Raw genomic sequence first — 18,838 nt, forward strand, 5'->3', positions numbered from 1 at the left:
TTGAGGGCGGGGGCGGGGAGGGGGAAGGGTAAGCTGGGACAAGGTGAGAGAGTGGGATGGATGGATATATACTACCAAATGTAAAATAGATAACTAGTGGGAAGCAGCCGCATAGCACAGGGAGGTCAGCTCGGTGCTTTGTGACCACCTAGAGGGGTGGGATAGGGAGGGTGGGAGGGAGACGCAAGAGGGAGGGGATATGGGGATGTAAGTATACGTACAGCTGATTCACTTTGTTATACAGCAGGAACTAACACACCATTGTGAAGCATTATACTCCGATAAAGATGTATTAAAAAAAAGAATATAGTTTCTTTCACCCATGTATTAAGGTATTACTTAGAGATATTTCCTCTCCTATGTGTATGGAAGGTGCCCAATTATGAGGAAGGGCAAAAAGAACTTTCAGTTACTATTATGTGCCAGGCTTTAGAATAGGTACAAATATTTCATTAAAGCCTCAAGACAAATCTGCAAGATAAGTATTAACATACCTATTTACATATAAGGAGACAGACTGAGAGACTAAGCATACTGTCAAGGCACACAACTGGGAAATGGAGAACTGGATTTCAACCCACATTCTTCTCATGCCAAACAGACACCCCTGCAGGACAAGCAACTTTGATCAGGAGGGCTGATCAAAGTCTACACATCAGGAAGAATGTCATATAATGCTATGAAACATGAGAACAAAGAAAAACAGCAAAGTCACTTACCCAGTATATCTTTGTGAGTGTAAAAGCGTGTCTTAAATGGCTTGTACTCATGGATCCGTTTGAAGATTTCCCCATAGGGGGCTGGTGGAATTATCTTATTACATACAGCACAGCAAACGAAGTTTGTGTAATTCGGATTTCTGATCATAATTAAATTTGTCTTTTACTACGTACAGTCAAAACACTCTCAGGATCAGAAAAAGTAATTTTAAGAGAAGCTAGATGTTTGAGAAAGCTGGAGGAGGTTCAAGGTTTGAAGATAATGCTAGAGGCTTGCAAGGATTAAATGATTTGCCATGATTAGGTAGTGGTTATGTGCCTAATGGTAAAGAACGGTAATAAAAGCCTCTGCCATATAAGGTCTGGGCACTGGATTTGGGAAGATTTAAGCAGTTGCTCCCTCCTAGACTCTAGATTAAACTGTTAACTTACTTAGCAACTGTTGCTAGGTAAGACAAGCTTTGCTCATAAAAGCGACTAGAAATAATGACTAAAGGGAACATGGTACAGCTGTTCATTTCCCAGATACCTTCTGTATTAGTTTCCTTCTGGGGGTGTAACAAATTACCACATATTTAGTAGCTTAAAACCACACAAATTTATTCTCTTGCACTTCCGGAGGTCAGAAGTCCAAAATGAGTCTTATGGGGCTAAAATTAAGATGTTAGCAGCACTGGTCCTTCTGGAGGCTTTAGGGGAGCATCTGTTTTCTTGCCTTTTCCAGCTTCCAGAGGTCACCCGCGTTCCTTGGCCCATGGACTCACATCAATATAGCCTTTTCTTCTTCCTCTGATCATCTGCCTCTCTCTTATAATGACTTCTGTGATTCTATCAAGCCCACCCAGATAATAAAGGATAATTTCCCCATCTCAAAATCCTGAACTTAAATCACATTTGTCAAGACCCTTCTGCCATATAATGGAACATATTCACAGGTTCTAGGGATTAGGATCCAAACATCTCTGGGGTGGCTGGGGGAAAAGGAGTATTATTCAGCCTACTATACTTTCTATTAAATGGTTTGTTTTAAAGAATTGACTTTTGGGGCTTCCCTGGTGGCGCAGTGGTTGAGAGTCTACCTGCCAATTCAGGGGACACAGGTTCGTGCCCCAGTCCGGGAAGATCCCACATGCCGCAGAGCGGCTGGGCCCGTGAGCCATGGCTGCTGAGCCTGCGCGTCCGGAGCCTGTGCCCCGCAGCAGGAGAGGCCCGCGTACCAAAAAAAAACCAAAAGAAGTGATTTTTTTAGGCCAGAAAAGGAGGGAGTTTAATTTTTTTCAGGTTATCTATAAATATGTTTTTGTGCCATGGCAATAAAACTGGGAAATATCACAAGTATCTTAAAGGAAAATTTACTTTCATTAAGCAAGCACTCAAAATTACTAAGCTTGGTTTTAAAAATCAGAGTTAACTAATTTGTTGTCCTTGTTTTAAAATGGAAAGTGCTACATCTTAAGAACCCCCTCGATGCCTGGCAAACTGGGACAGATTGGTCACCCGATAAGGGTATAAAATAATAAGTAACTTCACTGTTTACGTCAGGAAATTCTTATCAACTTGTCAGTTGAACCGCTCGCTCCTCTGGGCAAATAGCTCTTCTATCAGAAGAGATTGCTTCCCTGGGCAAAGAGGTCGCTTACACCTTATCAAAGGTTCACTTACCAAGACTTGCTTCAAGACTGAATCTCTTATGTTACTGAGTTTGCCCAATCTCAACCAGATTCCTGCACTGGAAAACATTCCTCCTACCACTTGAACCCAGACTACAAAAGGCTGTAATTATCTTGCCCTGAGCATCCCCTCCTTAGACAACTGACTCTGTCAAAGTGGCATTTTCCTTTAGAGAAGGAATGAAAACATCAACACACAGCCAGGCAGCCTTTGACACTGCACACAGAAAGACTGTGCTACAGAACTTGTAACCACCCTGTAAATAGTATCACAGTTACTTGCTCCTAAAATTTAATGGGATTCTTCCCTTGCACTACTTTTCACAGCTGTGTGCCTTGCAGAATCTACTGCTACCCTGGTTCATTCACACACGTCACATGGCTTAAGGCCGCCCTCTGTCCAGTTCCGGATGCCCTTCTTTGCTGCAATATCTCCTGATAGCTCACTCAACTAATACCTCCCTCACCAAATAGCAACTTATTTTGTTGACTACTAGAACTCTAAAGACGATGTGACATTAAATGCGTAAGTTGAAAACAGAAGAATTCTAGTTCTTTAATAACCAACAGCAGAAGATAATACTTTAAATTAAAAGGCATTTTATACCTCCTAAGTGCATTTTAAACTACTTTAAGTGTACTATACAGAGACACCTAGCAAAGAAATATTTAGGGCTCAGTAGTAAAGATTTAATTTAGTTGCATGTAGATAATTAGCTAAGCTCTTTAATATTTACAAATCAGACATAATTACATTTTCATGTATCTTGCAAAACCACAATAATGCACTGGAAATTAAATATTACATTATGATGATAAACTCTGCCTATGCAATTATTTTACTTGTTAATAATAAATGAAACAAAATTTCAGAGATGAGATTTATTACTGAGCTCCAATTCCAATGATTTGGAGAATGTGGTAAATATCTAGAAATGAAACAGGTCTAGAACACTCATTAGAAAGGTGTATATATATATATATAAGGTAAACCCATGTTCTTTTGGTTATTTTAAAACTAGACCTTCTTTTCTTATCTATTGAGTAGTTCTAGTTTTTAAATAACTGTAAGAACATTTGGTCTACATTTATAATATCACTGTAACATTTACAAAAGCCAAAACAGATAACGGTTATAGTCAAATAAAAACATCATACTCAGTATAACATACTTTCTTTTTAAAAAAAGAAAAACTCCAATTACTTTGGGTTATTCTCTCATTTAATCTTTATTTTAGTAGTTGAATGGGAGTATCTTTTCAATTAAAATTCTGGACCAAAATTAGCTGAAATGGAAAATCGAAATATAAGACCCATCTGTGACTCTGTCAAAACTATTTGTTTTTAACCGCAGGCTTTACGATAATTTACAATTGTTTTTTTCTTTACAAATATAGGTTCTATGCCAGGTAGAAAATGAACACTGTCCTTGCAAACAGCAAAACAAACTAAACACTCACAACAGTTGTAAATGCACAATTCCCCTTAAAATGTTAAAAATACCATGTAAATTTAAGAGCATCGGTACTTTTTATTACACAGTACTTAATTCACAAAAGTGACTTCCATTCTCATGGCACTTTTACAAGAGGATTTAGTCAAGAAAAAATATTGAGCAGCTCTTTCTGTGGAAAAAGAATGCGATAATGGCTACAGTTTTGAAAGGACAACTTTCACTATAGTGGCCTGGCTGCAACCGTCATCCTTCTTCCTCAGTAGCATCTTCTAGAACAAGAAACAAGATACTGTTTGGTGCTAATCTTCACCTGAAGATTTCAGAGTCCCCAGTAAAGCTCCATCTGCAGTAACCAGCACTGTTAATCCCACTTAGATGTTTTCCTCCTCATATAACTGTGTCCCTCACTATCAATAGCTTCATAGAGGTCCTTCTTATTCTCCTGTGTCGCATGTAGATAACCAATATAAGCCACACAAAGTGAAAGGGTTATTAATCCGAAAGCCATTACAGGTTTGTTCTGTCAAAGGAAAAAAATTATAAGACCTCATTAAGACTCATCATTTGAGGAGACTCAAGTATCTCTTGCACTTTTCTCTTGACATGCCAAGGCTTTAGTACCACACCACATTCCTATGGTATTAATTTCATTTATAAAAATTTACCCAGTTCTTTATTCAATTAACTCAACTCCTGATAATTTAGAGACTACAGAAGACTCTTGCTTCTTCTCTCCACAGCTGGGACATCTCCAACCTTCACCTTTAGGAAGGTGAGGCTGGAAGAGGTGCAAGGGAAACGAGAGGCATGAAAACTGGTCCAGTGCTCAGAGTTTTCAGTGTTATCTGTGTGATGTTGGAAAAGTTGCTTAACTTCTCTGGGCCCAAGCTTCCCACTTGCAAACCTTAAATTAGTTAATTTTATTAGGAAGTGAGGAACGAAGTATACATGCTATTCTTCTCACCTGAGTTCATGGATAACTGGCAGAAACCCTTTCATGTCATATACCAGGTACAGCAAAATATACACGCTCTTCTCTGGGAACTTATTCTATTACCTCAAGAAATTTAGTGATTGGAAGAGAAATGCTATTACAATAACCTTGATTTGCTGCTGTAAAATCCAAGACCCTAAGAGGCAAAGTGATGCAGCTTTGAATTTTTTAAAAAAACCTTTTTAAATTTGTATTTTCTGCTTCTGTCACCATACCTGTTGTACTACTATTATTTCAAATCTTAATCATCAAAAAAAATAAAGGTCAAACCTCAGAGCAGTTTAAATTTACAATTCTTTTAAAAATATTTCTTATTTTATTTATTCATGCATTCATTCATTCATGGCTGCGTTGGGTCTTTGTTGCTGCGCGCGGGCTTTCTCTAGTTGCGGCGAGGGCTACTCTTCGTTGCGATGTGTGGGCTTCTCACTGCGGTGGCTTCTCTTGTTGTGGAGCACGGGCTGCAGGCGCATGGGCTTCAGTACTTGTGGCACATGGGCTCAGCAGTTGTGGCTCGCGGGCTCTCGAGCGCAGGCTCAGTAGTTGTGGCACACAGGCTCAGTTGCTCCGCAGCATGTGGGATCTTCCCGGACCAGGGCTCGAACCCGTGTTCTCTGCCCTGGCAGGCGGATTCTTAACCACTGCACCACCAGGGAAGCCCTAAATTTACAATTCTTGAAATGTATTTGGCAATTAAAAGAATACATTAGGGACTTCCCTGGTGGCGCAGTGGTTAAGAATCCACCTGCCAATACAGGGGACATGGGTTCGAGCCCTGGTCCAGGAAGATCCCACATGCTGTGGAGCAACTGAGCCCATGCGCCACAACTACTGAGCCTGCGCTCTAGAGCCCGCGAGCTACAACTACTGAGCCTGTGCTCTAGAGCCTAGGAGCCACAACTACTGAGCCTGTGTGCCACAACTACTGAAGCCCGTGCACCTAGAGCCCATGCTCCACAACAAGAGAAGCCACCGCAATGAGAAGCACAGGCACGGCAACGAAGAGTAGCCCACGAACCGCAACGAAGAGTAGCCCCCGCTCCCTGCAACTAGAGAAAGTCCACGTGCAGCAACGAAGACCCAACGCAGCCAATAAATAAGTAAATAAATAAATAAATATATAAAAGAATACATTAGTTCAACATTTTTAAAACATTCTACTTTGATTTAATGATTTGATTGTTAAATTGACCTATTTAACTTTCAAACAGCTTATACTGGCAACTATGTTATTAAAATTCTAATTACATTCAATACATTTAAGTACATTGTATGATTTGAGTTTTAAAAAAGTAAAATTTATCATATCAAATATATTCAATAACTTGCTACAAAAATATGAATGATTAGCTAACTCCCTAACAGTGTACAAATGCATGTTTTGAAATTTTTCAAGATATGTTTGCACTATCCCCCTAGGTTAAAATATTAATAAAGCCTGGAATTGTAGACTATAAGAATGATCAGATTTTCAGTCTGTTTTCTTTGTTTCAATGGAAGATCTTATTTACTTAATAATACTTGATCAAACAATAAAAATTTCCTTAAAATTAATGCAGATATTAAAATAAAATTTTAAACGGGATTTGAAAAGTCAATCCATTAAAATCCAACCATTTTCCATTAAAATTCTCCAAATGTGCTCAAAATAATTAGTTTTATATGTGTATTAAGTGAAACAGCATTTAAGATCTCCCTTCCACCTGCTTTTTATTCACAGAGAGGTCTTCCAAGATAAAAACAAATAATAAGACCTTTCTATTTCTGACAGCCTAGTTAAATTGAACATAAAGTCTTATCCTGGGAACTTCCCTCGTGGTCTAGTGGCTGGGACTCCGCACTCCCAGTGCAGGGGACCTGGTTCGATCCCTGGCTGGGGAGCTGAATCCCACATGCAGCAACTAAAGGTCCCACATGCTGCAACTGGGACCCAGCGCAGCCAGATAAATAAATAAATATTTTTTTAAAAAAGTCTTAACATGGATGTATTTCTTACAGGTTTAATGAAGAGCTCTGGATTCACAGCTCGAAATAAGGTTGTGGTGCGGACCCCTCTGAGCCCTGGGTTTCCCAGGTCTTTTTCCTTGGGTGGCTCCTTTTTAAAGGCTGGAGGCTCAGGTGCTGAAGACATCTTGACTAATGATGATTTAGTACCTAAAAATAAAATGAGAGACTTTTTTTCCCTTCCAGATTATGTTCTTTTGATAATGCTCTTTAAGAAACGGATTCCGTATTCATTCTTTTTTGAATTCCAGTCCACTTTTCCACCAAAAGTGATGGTCAATTATTTTCTTCCTTTGTATAACACATACTTTGTAAATGGAACTTCAGGTTTTGCTTGGCAAAATGGCTATTTTATTTTTCATCTCTTAGACCAAACTAGTGAGGTATGCAAAAATTGTCTTCCTACTTTTCCAGGAGGCTAGATCATTTGTTGATCTGAGTCACACTGTATCTTGTTATATGAAGGGGGTGCTAAGGGTGGAAGTGGCCTGTGGGTTATCCACACCTTCTTAATTTCCTTCCATTTCCACTCTTCCTCACCTTCCAATAGCCCTTCAGGACAGGAGCATTCCATTGCTCCACTGCTCCCACCCCCTCTGCCTTCCTCCACCGGCCACCCCAGCACCAGCACCAGACAGAAGGGTGAGCAGCTGTCAGTCCTCACTCCCTCTCTGCCTATCAGCCACTCTCTGGAAACAACCACTATGCTACCTCCTTAATCTGAATACCCTTTTTTCTCTTAATTACTCAGAATTTATCCTATTAGATCCGAGTATGTCTTTTGGCTTCTGGTTCTCCCAGCTGGAATGTCATCATTTTGTGAATATTTTTCTCTTCTAGATACTATTAGGCAAAAGCTTATTCCTACCATTCCTGCCAAGGAATGCTTGGGGGCGGGGGCAGAGTTGCAAGGGAGAAGGTAGGGAAAGACACCTTCCAAAGAAAGGCTGAACTTGATGACAATATAATAAAATTCTTCAGGGGAAATGTTGAACCCTCTCATATAGTAAATGTTATGAAATGAGAGTCAAACACTCACATTTAAACACTCATTGGGGCTTTGTTTATTCAAGTATTCTTTAAGTCTTCCATTTTATGGTCTTTATAAAAGAAATATTTTTGCAACTTTATTACTTATGGAGAAAGTTAGTTCAGTTTTTTCAAAACATACCGATTATTCAATGGGAAAGCTCAACACATGGGTGATCCAAACACAGGAGTGTGCTATAGGCACAGCAGGTGGCCATTAGCAAGAGGATCTTGGTTTCTACCCCTTCCATCCCTTTGCTAACCATTCTCAGCCATTCATTAAATAAACCTCCCATACTTTGGGCATGTGTATTGGTTTCATAATCACTGGGGAGCAAATAAACATTTCTGCAGTCCTGGGGGTGAGCTGACTTGCCAATGACAAGTGGTCTCATTTCTTCCGACCATGATGCATTACAGCAAAATAGAGCAATCATCAACCTCTGTTTACCTCTTCTGCGAAGTCTACCTTGGACACGAAGTATATGAGGTAACAACTCGTAAAAGACTGATTTCATCAGCATTTAAAACGTCATTCAAGCTGTAACAAGCAATTTTTTAAAAATTTCAACTGCATTCAAGTTTACTAGTTTTCTCTACTGAACAGTGTTTTTTTCACTACAGACAACTTCTGAATCATTCCATAACATGCCTGAAATTTTTTCAGCCAGCACACACTTGCTTGAAACTCATCATGCCCAAGGTTGGCAAAAAAATCCAACATTTTCTGCAGAACCAGGGGTCCACTCATATGCCCGACTCTTAAGTGAACTTCTTGAAACTCTCAAGTGAAGAAAAACGCGCAAGCTACAAGTTGCAAGTTAAGTTTTATTTGGGGACCTTACTGAGGACTATAACCTGGAAGACAGCCTCTCAAGCCTCTCAGATATATTAATATTTATATATATATACACATGCAAGATTCTTTGGTCTCCTCTTTCCTAAGCCGAACCTACATTTGCTTTGTGACGAATCGAGCAAATAAGCAATCAAGGTAGTATTTATTATACTGCAACCTCTAGACATCCACATTCTGTTTATGTTAAACTCTTTGCCAGAAATGACAATTAAAGAACACCTGGGCTAGAAACCACTGCAAATGTTTATTGAAAAGGCCTTTTACAATTTAAATTACCTACTACACTATATTTAAAAAGATTTAATATGCCACAATTTTCATTGTGATACTTTGGGGAACGTATGAAAATAATATTTTCCATTATATATCATTCTTTTACTAGGCCTGGAATAAGACAGCTCAGTTCTATAGCTGCTTCTCCTTTAATGAGCCACAGTCACTGAAGATGTTACAACAGTTCTCCCCAAACTGCATAACTTGTTTATGCCACTGATCAAACTAATAAAGAATTTTAACAACCTTCTGTACTTTAAGTAAAAAGAAACAGATTACTGAGGCCAAAAAGGGCCTTAGTAGGTAAGAATTTGTGATATATAAGAACAGAACAAAGCAGAACATTTTTTTCATGTAAGAGAAGGTTCTTCTGCATCTCCTCACATGCCCAGCACACAGAGCTGTAGGAATATGCCTGGGGCAGAAATTCAAGATGTGGTGGTTGAATAAATAAAGTATGTAAGATGCAAAACCTTAGCTGTTTCTTCACAGATGTGTTAATTGTCAGTGCTTTTGGGGAAAACAAGTCTCTATTTCAAAAGCAAACTTTTAATCTAGTAGTAAAAGCTGATTAGCTACTTTCAAGTGCAGAGCTAATATAATTCCATTTTAAAAAGCTGCTGCACCCGTAAGTTCAAAGCACAGCAACAACCTATTCCAACATTACCACCTGAATCAGCAGTACCTAAGACAACAGTTAACATCTAGCACATGTCCATAAGAACTTCCTAAGTCTCTCCGTCACTTTCTCCCACTTCTTCCCTTACTCTTCTTTTCCCACTGCAGGTAACTAGCACTTTCTTATTTGTACATGATACTGACGAATCTCTAGATACACTTGCTTTCAAGGTATGTTTATTTGTAAGCTAGGAACCTCATTTATTGCATTAAAAGAGGAATCTCCGGACTTCCCTGGTGGTCCAGCAGTTAAGACTCCGCGCTTCCAATGCAAGGGGCCTGGGTTCGATAACTGGTCAGGGAACTAGATTCCACATGCCACAAGCAAGACCCAGCAGCCAAATAAATAAATATTACACACACGCACGCACACGCAAACACACACACACACACACATGCACACACTAGCAAGGATGATGGGGACCTGGCACTGAACTGCTCCCGGCTAAGTAATTTGGTGATTAGTTTCTGTGTGGGCCCACCTGTAAAACGCTCAATAAATCAGGTAACCCAGGGCCACCACCTGGCTCTGCAATCTGTCCAGGTGCCCCCATTCTTATTTCTTCTTCATTTTTCCATCACCCATTTGTTGTTCCCTTAACAACTCATGAAAAGAAACTGTTGTATATAATTTTTTTTAAATAGAAGAGAGGAGAATTTTTCATACCTGCCTGTAAAAAAAGCTCTAAACTAAACTGTATTTACTTCATATGTCCCTCCTGGAGAAAAGACAGTCTCTTCAATAAGTAGTGCTGGGAAAACTGGACAGCTACATGTAAAAGAATGAAATCAGAACATTCTCTAACAACATACACAAAAATAAATTCAAAATGGATTAAAGACCTAAATGTAAGGCTGGATACTATAAAACTCTTAGAGGAAAACACAGGCAAAACACTCTTTGACATAAATCACAGCAATATCTTTTTGAATCCAAAAGGATCAACCTCCTAGAGTAATGAAAATAAAAACAAAAATAAACAAATGCGACCTAATTAAACTTAGCTTTTGCACAGCAAAGGAAACCATAAACAAAATGAAAAGACAACCTACAGAATGGGAGAAAATATTTGCAAACGATGCAATTGACAAGAGATTAATCTCCAAAATATACAAGCAGCCCATGCAGCTCAATATCAAAAAGACAAACAACCCAATCCAAAAATGGGTGGAAGACCTAAATAGACATTTCTCCAAAAAAGACATACACATGGCCCATAGGCACATGAAAAGATGTTCAACATAGCTAATCATCAGAGAAATGCAAATCAAAGCTACAATGAGGTATCAGCTCACGCTTGTCAGAATGGCCATCATGAAAAAGTCTACAAACAATAAATACTGGAGAGGGTGTGGAGAAAAGGGAACCTTCCTACACTGCTGGTGGGAATGTAAATTGGTACAGCCACTATGGAGAACGGTATGGAGTTTCCTTAAAAAACTAAAAATAGGGGCTTCCCTGGTGAAACAGTTGTTGAGAGTCCACCTGCCGATGCAGGGGAGACGGGTTCGTGCCCTGGTCTGGGAAGATCCCACATGCTGCGGAGCGGCTGGGCCCACGAGCCATGGCCGCTGAGCCTGCGCGTCCGGAGCCTGTGCTCCGCAACAGGAGAGGCCACAGCAGTGAGAGGCCCGTGTACTGCAAAAAAAAAAAAAACCTTAAAAATAGAGCTACCATATGATCCAGCAATCCCATTCCTGGGCATATATCTGGAGAAAACAATAATTTGAAAAGATACATGCACCCCAATGTTCATTGCAGCACTATTTACAATAGCCAAGACACGGAAGCAACCTAAATGTCCATCGACAGGTGAATGGATAAAGAAGATGTGGTATATATACACAATGGAATATTACTCAGCCACAAAAAAGAATGAAATAATGCCAATTGCAGTAACATGGATGGACCTAGAGCTTATCATACTAAGTGAAGTAAGTCAGAAAGAGAAAGACAAATACCATATGATATCACTTATATGTGGAATCTAAAAAAAATGATACAAATCAACTTATTTACAAAATAGAAACAGACTCACAGACATAGAAAACGAACTTAGGGTTACCAAAGGGAAAAGGTGGGAGTGTGGATAAATTAGGAGTTTGGGATTAAGATACACACAATACTATATATAAAATAGATAATCAACCAGGACCTACTATATAGCACAGGGAACTCTACTCAATATTCTGTAATAACCTATAAGGGAAAAGAATCTGAAAAAGAATGGATATATGTATTTGTATAACCAAATGACTTTGCTGTACACCTGAAACTAACACAACATTGTAAATCAACTATACTCCAATATAAAATAAAAATTTTTTTAAAAAGATCTAAACTAAGCTGTGTTTACTTCATATGTCCCTCCTGGTAAAAAGTTCTTTACCTTTTTCTTCTGCCCACCCTCTGTTGAAGGCAATATGTGATACGAAAAGGAAGCAGCAGAGGTAAAGGACTGACTCTTTGCACCAATGCCACAAGGGTCATTCACACCCTAAAGTGTGAGTGAGAATGGTGCTCCCCTGGAATGAATAATGCACACTGTGCAAAGCTATACAAAGATGTTCCTAAGCCAAGACAGGAACAGTCATTTTTGAATGATTTTCTCTCCTTTAGTAAAATTCTTACTCTGCAGGATGATCCAGAATATATTTGGCAACTGACATTAAACAATTCAGTGAAATAAAATTGGCATGACATGAAAATTAGACCAAGATATAAAGAATCTGAGTTACTTTGGGGGAAAACCTTTATCTTCAGATATTCATTTTTGAAATAAGTATCTCAGTAGAAGATAAATTTAGAAAATTATCAGAATCATAGAACATTAGTGAAAGGCATGTCAGCAATAATCAAAGCCAATGGACAAAATACTTTAATGAGATATAAATGTACTTGTTATTTTAGTTCCACATATCACACTATTTTAATATTTAAGAAAATCACTTGAAGTCTGGGGCAGGACACCTTAAAAATAATTTGAGGGGCTTCCCTGGTGGCGCAGTGGTTGAGGGTCTGCCTGCCGATGCAGGGGACACGGGTTCGTGCCCCGGTCCGGGAGGATCCCACATGCCGCGGAGCGGCTGGGCCCGTGAGCCATGGCCGCTGAGCCTGCACGTCCGGAGCCTGTGCTCCGCAACGGGAGAGGCCGCAGCAGTGAGAGGCCCACGTAGAGGGGGGAAAAAAAAAAAATTGAATTAGAATAAGCAAGTTTGGGACAGAATCAGAGGACTTCTGTCTTGAGGGAGTGTAGAATAGCCTCAAATTCCAACTTTGCTACAGATTAGGTGTATGTTTTTGAGTGACAACCTCTCTAAGCCTCAGTCTGCACCTTTATAAAAGGGATAATATTATCTAATGCATAGAATTACTATGTGGATTAAATGAGGTAACATTTTTTATAGGACAAAACAGATGTTCAATAACGTAGCTACTGTCATCTTCACCATCGAATCCAGTCCCCTTTTTTTAAACAAAGAAATCTAAACCCACAGAGACTGCCTTTGCCCAAGGGAGAGGGAGATAATCCGGTCTCTCAATTTCCAGCCCACCCCTAGTCCACCACTTCACCCCACCTTACTCCTAAATTGATAAGACTCTGCATTTGTAAGTTATTTATTACAAGATTTAAGAAACATAAAATTATAATCACTTAAATTTTAAAGATGAATTCTGTATTTGCTGTTTTTAAGGTAAAAAACGCTATTAAAAAATCTCTTTCCATCTCTTGAAATTTACTGTACCTAGAAAAAGGAGAAAGATGTTGACAACGGTTGTTGCCTACAATCTGAGGGGTGTAAAGTACTACCTGGGTCCGCTGCCCTCCCCATAGTGTGGTACCTACACTACATCTGGCCCTACTCAAAGACTGATACCTTTGAAGCCTCCAGAAAAAAACAAAACAAACAACTGCATTCAGTTAAGTTCCAGACATTGTCTTGCTGAGGGAACACACGACTTAACAGTTAAAAAGGAAAGAGGCACCTCATGTGAAAACAGTTACAAAACCACTTTCCCCTAATTAGGAAGTTTGGTGAGCTGGGATACCAAGAAACTGTCCAGGAAATGGCAGGGTTCCGGCGGTGGAAGTGTCCAGGGATGGGGCGGGACACGCAGAGATCTCCAAGACCCGGCTCAGGGCGCCCACCGAGTGGCGAGGATTCGGGGGCCTTGAGAGAACGCCGCCGAGTCCACGCACCTGGGAGCCAGGCCCGCATGGCGGCCGGGCCCTCCAAGGCCAGAGTCGAGTGCGCTGTAGCGCGGCCGCCCTGTCCCCACCCGCCGGCCCTCCGCCCAGCCACCCCAGCCCCGCCGCTGCTCACCTGCCGCGGGGTCACCTCCGCTCCGCGCCCGCTGCGCTCCGCCTCTCCTGCTGCGCCTCGTCTCTCCCTGCAGGAGAGAGCGGCCCAGCGCGCTCGGCAAGCTCGGCGCCGCAGCGGCCCCTACAGCCCGGAGGCTGAGGCGCAGGGGCGCGGGAACGGAGGGGTACCAGTCTAGCGCCTCTCCTCCACCTCCCAAGCCCTACAGCCCGCCCGCGGGATGGAGTTTGCAAAGGGCGTTTTTGGTTTCTTCCTTTTTTACCTTAAGTTTTCAGCCTACTGGGTTCAAATAACTTTCCAGTTTCGCGTGTGTGTTTTGTAAAAATAAAAGGAGACATCACCTAGAATTACATAAATTTATTAACGGAAGGGGAAAGCTTTCTGATTTGGGAAAGAAGGCTCGGATCTGGTCTCCTCCTAGCCCCATTTCAGGGACACAGTCATTTAAATGTACGGTTAATCCTCTGACATTCTGTTAGTTCCCTGAGATTCTAAGATGCAAGATACATGTGGCTATGGTTGTGATAAGAATAGATATGGATGCCGGTGTGCACGTACTTTGCTGATTTGAACTTTGTTGGGATAAAAGCTGTGTTAAAACAAACAAAATAGAATATCAGGTGCCCAGATTTTGGCATGGATTTATGTACAGTTTTGGCAAATGGATTTTGAATTTAAAACTTGTTCTCTCAAGCCAAATTGACTTTAATTTGAGGTTTAATTTTTAAAAGTTCACTGACATCTGGTATTAGTAGGCAATCTTCTGACAAATAAGTTAAATTTTAATGAAAAAGCTGTTTGTAACATGAAAAGGTGCTCAACATCACTAATCATTAGGGAAATGCAAAACCACAGTGAGATATCGCCTCACGCCTGTTAGAAGGGCTATCATCAAAAAGACAACAGGGGGCTTCCCTGGTGGCGCAGTGGTTGAGAGTCCGCCTGCCGATGCAGGGGACGTGGGTTCGTGCCCCGGTCCGGGAGGATCCCACGTGCCGCGGAGCAACTGGGCCCGTGAGCCATGGCTGCTGGGCCTGCGCGTCCAGAGCCTGTGCTCCGCGGCGGGAGAGGCCGCGGCAGTGAGAGGCCGGCGTACCACAAAAAAAAAAAAGACAAGAGGGACTTCCCCGGTGGCACAGTGTTTAAGAATCCACCTGCCAATTCAGAGGACACGGGTTTGAGCCCTGGTCCTGGAATATCCCACATGCCACGAAGCAACTAAGCCCATGCGCCACAACTACTGAGCTTGGCTCTAGAGCCCGCCAGCCACAGCTACTGAAGCCCGCATGCCTAGAGCACGTGCTCCGCAACAAGAGAAGCCACCGCAATGAGAAGCCCACGCACCGCATTAAAGATAGCCCCTGCTCACCGCAACTAGAGAAAGCCCGCGCTCAGCAAAGAAGACCAACACAGCCAAAGATAAAAAATAATTAATTAATTTTAAAAAGTAATAAGGTAGCACCATCAATATTTAATAATATTTAACAGGACATTGGTATTTGCTAGAATTAGGAGCTTTTCTATTTGATGGGATTGGCTGCATAAAACAAAGTTTCATCTGTGTGAAAATGCATTCAGATTTATGAAAGACAACTATTGTAATCAGAAGTTCCCAAAGTCTGCTCTAGGGACAATACTGGTGGTCTGTGAGCCTTCTCAAGGGAAGGGTACTTTTTTTTCAGGCAAGAATTAATAGAATTAATCTTTGCACGGGGTCTAGGCATGCAGGCTTCAGTAGTCGTGGCACATGAGCTTAGTTGCTCCGCAGCATGTGGGATCTTCCCAGACCAGGGCTCGACCTGTGTCCCCTGCATTGGCAGGCAGATTCTTCACCACATTGTTGCAGTAACTTTTATAAAATGACTGCTGGATTCTTTTCCCTAGCATCACGACAAGTCAAAGTAGGTGACATAATTAATGTGGGTTCAGCATACAACTGTTATTTCAGCTGCAAATAACTGAAAGTAACTTGAGTGCAAAAGGATCTGTATTACCCCATGTAATTAAGTACAGGGAGGGGACTGGTTTGGGGAACAGTGAGATATGGGACATCCATAGATGCCAACAGGGCTCCCTTGTCTCATTTCTCTATGCGCTTCTCAGGTACACTCACTGCATGTCTTGGGTACATCCCTGCTGGCAGTTCCAGCATCCTACCACGTTAAGGTACATCCAAGTGGAAAGGGAGCTTTTCTAATCATCCATATATCAAATCTCATAAAAGAATTGTGATTGGCTTTCATGACCTTTGGGTCATGTACCCTTTTTCAGGACAAATTGTTGTGGACAGGAGGAAGGGATAGTAGGGCTGGCCCAGCCTGGGTCAAGGTCATGTTATCCCAGTTGTGGTGGAGACATTCTCTGGGGGTTGGGAGGGGGTAGAGGTGCTAGGAAGACAAAACAAGCAGACGTCCACCCCACAGGTAGACCTGCTTCCTGAGAAGTTACACAGAACTCCTGAAAAGCAGCAGCTGGCAGGGACCATAGAATAGAGCTTTTCCACTGAGGGGTGTTGCTTTCCCATGCTCTCATGGTGGTGAAGGGATGCCTTCTACTCACGGTGGGTGACTAAATGAGGTGGCCAGAGTGGAGAAAATGGGTGGGCCTGGTGCTGAATGCACAGGAGAGACTCCTGAGGGACTTGAACAAATAGTGTCGTTACCTGCCGTCATATAATTTATTTATTTATTGTCTTTCTTCTCCTTTAGCGTGTAAGTTCCATGAAGGTATGACTATGCCATGAAAGCTCCACGGAGCTTCATGTAAGCTGCATGAAGGCTCTACGTTTTGCCCGTAGCTATATTTCCAGACACATGCAGAGCTCCAGAAATATTCATAGAAGGGATGTTAAGTGGACAAGTGAGATGCTAAGGAGGAGGTACCATGATGAAGAGCGGGCAACCAACGCATAGGGGCCTCTGGACCATGAGAGACGCTTTCCCACAATGGAGTGAAAGTGAGATATTGTGAAAGGGGTCCTAGTGCAGGAGGTTAGAGCTGCCACGATGGGCCTGCAGGCCCCGCTTGTGAGAGGAAAATCTAAATGGAGTTGGTATTGCTAAGAGAGCTCTCTCACGTCGAGCCTGGAGGCCATCGAGAAAGTGTGACTTACGCATGTCTCAGCCTGGATGGAACCTGACCTTTGATCACTTACCATCTAAAGCAGGCATTCAGAACATCTGCCCAGTGCTCCAGAAACTCAAGATACGTGTTGGACGCTTACCCTAAAATAACCAGTGACAGCCTATCCCTTATGGACAAATATTTCCTTTCCTGTATCAGAGTCAGTCATAATTCTTGAACAATCCTGTAGCTTTTGCTTTTATAAGCCCCTGACTCTTTCTCTTCCCCGGAACAGGCTTTTAGTTTTACCTGATTCTGTGTCACCCAAATTGCAATTTTTTAAGACCCCCCCCTAAAAAAGTTCTTTGTTCTTTGCAGCCTCGATACTGATTATTGTTGGACATCTATTCTGTAACTGCCTCTGACGGCACCCAGGGCTGCAGAAACAACTTCTCTCAACTGAGGCACAGATCTTTTATTCCTTTATCAACTTGTTCCCCTCATTGGATAAAAACACACAAAAAAACCCCAAGCCCACCCTTTTTCTTACTCTTCCACCTTTGCCCAAACCCAATTTCCAGAGAGGAGGGGAGCCCTCTGAGGTAGAGGGGGCCCAAGCAAGGCTTTGTGGCCAGCCCGTTGTCAATAGCCACACCCTGGGGTGTGGAGGGCATAGGCCCTGAGGTTTGCCTGTAGGCAAATAAGTCAGTGAAATGTCAGTATCAATGTACTAGTGACCTTATTTTTATCCAGATGCTAGAGAAAGTTAGGGATATTTGGGTTGTACCACTGAATAGAAACCGCTGTTCACTGTACATACCTTTGAAATAAAACAATTTTAATGTAGATGTAAAATGCAGTGTATTACCAATTTACAAACGTTTAGAGAGAAGTCCCGGAGACTAACAGATGAACTCACAAGATGGCTTAGTGTTTCTGAAGTCTTGCCAGTTGGTCTGCAATTCACATACCCTCGGCATTATCCTACATCGAGGGTTGGCAAACTTGAGCATGCGTCAGACTCACCTTTGCTAAAACACCAATTACAGGACCCCAACTCCAGCGTATTTCAGAAAGTAGGTCTGGGGTGGGGCCTGAGAGATTCCATTGCTGCCACTGCTGCTCCTTGGACCTCACCTTGAGAACCACTGACATTCATGATGGGTCACTTTCCTTCTTCATTTGCCAGATAAGACATAACTGCTTTTTTTTTTTTTTTTTTTTTTGCGGTACGCAGGCCTCTCACTGTTGTGGCCTCTCCCGCTGCGGAGCACAGGCTCCGGACGTGCAGGCTCAGCGGCCATGGCTCACGGGCCCAGCCGCTCCGCGGCATGTGGGATCTTCCCGGACCCGTATCCCCTGCATCGGCAGGCAGACTCTCAACCACTGCGCCACCAGGGAAGCCCCATAACTGCTTTTCATTATATAGTTTCTACCCTGGGGAGAGAGATGTGTCACATCTTAACTCATCTTAAGAAATTCCTCTGAAGATTTAAATGTCTGACCCAATGAAGGCTCCAGCAAATCAGACAAAACAATCATTTCAGACGGTGGAGACTTAAATGCAGTTAGTGTTGATCATAGGTTGCATGGTTTGGGATCAGTGCAAATCTAATCAAGTGAGTAGGACAATTTTATTTGGAGGCAATGACATTTATCCTGAGAAGGTGCTTCCTAAGTTTCAAAAATTGCAAAGATTTGGACCTACTGCCTAGTACAGGGAACTATACTCAATATTTTGTAATAACCTATAAGGGAAATGAATCTGGA

At 41.8% G+C, this 18,838-nt stretch overlaps 1 protein-coding gene across 3 annotated transcripts in view; it reads right to left on the reverse strand.

The window, feature by feature from the left end:
- LOC112392181 (small integral membrane protein 8) overlaps positions 1 to 14,062 on the reverse strand; it is a 33,146-nt gene extending 19,084 nt beyond the window's left edge. Inside the window, exons 1-3 of one of the 3 annotated variants that reach the window (XM_024733733.1) lie at positions 14,009 to 14,062; positions 6,836 to 6,993; positions 3,015 to 4,365 (exon numbers count right to left, since the gene is read on the reverse strand). In XM_024733733.1, coding sequence (XP_024589501.1) covers positions 4,207 to 4,365; positions 6,836 to 6,970 — 294 coding nt within the window. In that variant the 5' untranslated portion in view covers positions 6,971 to 6,993; positions 14,009 to 14,062 and the 3' untranslated portion in view covers positions 3,015 to 4,206. Of the gene's footprint in view, positions 1 to 719; positions 1,107 to 3,014; positions 4,366 to 6,835; positions 6,994 to 14,008 lie in introns of those variants that run through there. The other 2 variants (XM_024733732.1, XM_024733731.1) reach the window with 2 other exon arrangements.
- Between the last annotated feature and the right edge of the window lie 4,776 nt (positions 14,063 to 18,838).

This window comes from Neophocaena asiaeorientalis, unplaced genomic scaffold, assembly GCF_003031525.2.
Source record: "Neophocaena asiaeorientalis asiaeorientalis breed wild unplaced genomic scaffold, Neophocaena_asiaeorientalis_V1.1 scaffold248, whole genome shotgun sequence".
Taxonomy (NCBI): Eukaryota; Metazoa; Chordata; class Mammalia; order Artiodactyla; family Phocoenidae; genus Neophocaena; species Neophocaena asiaeorientalis.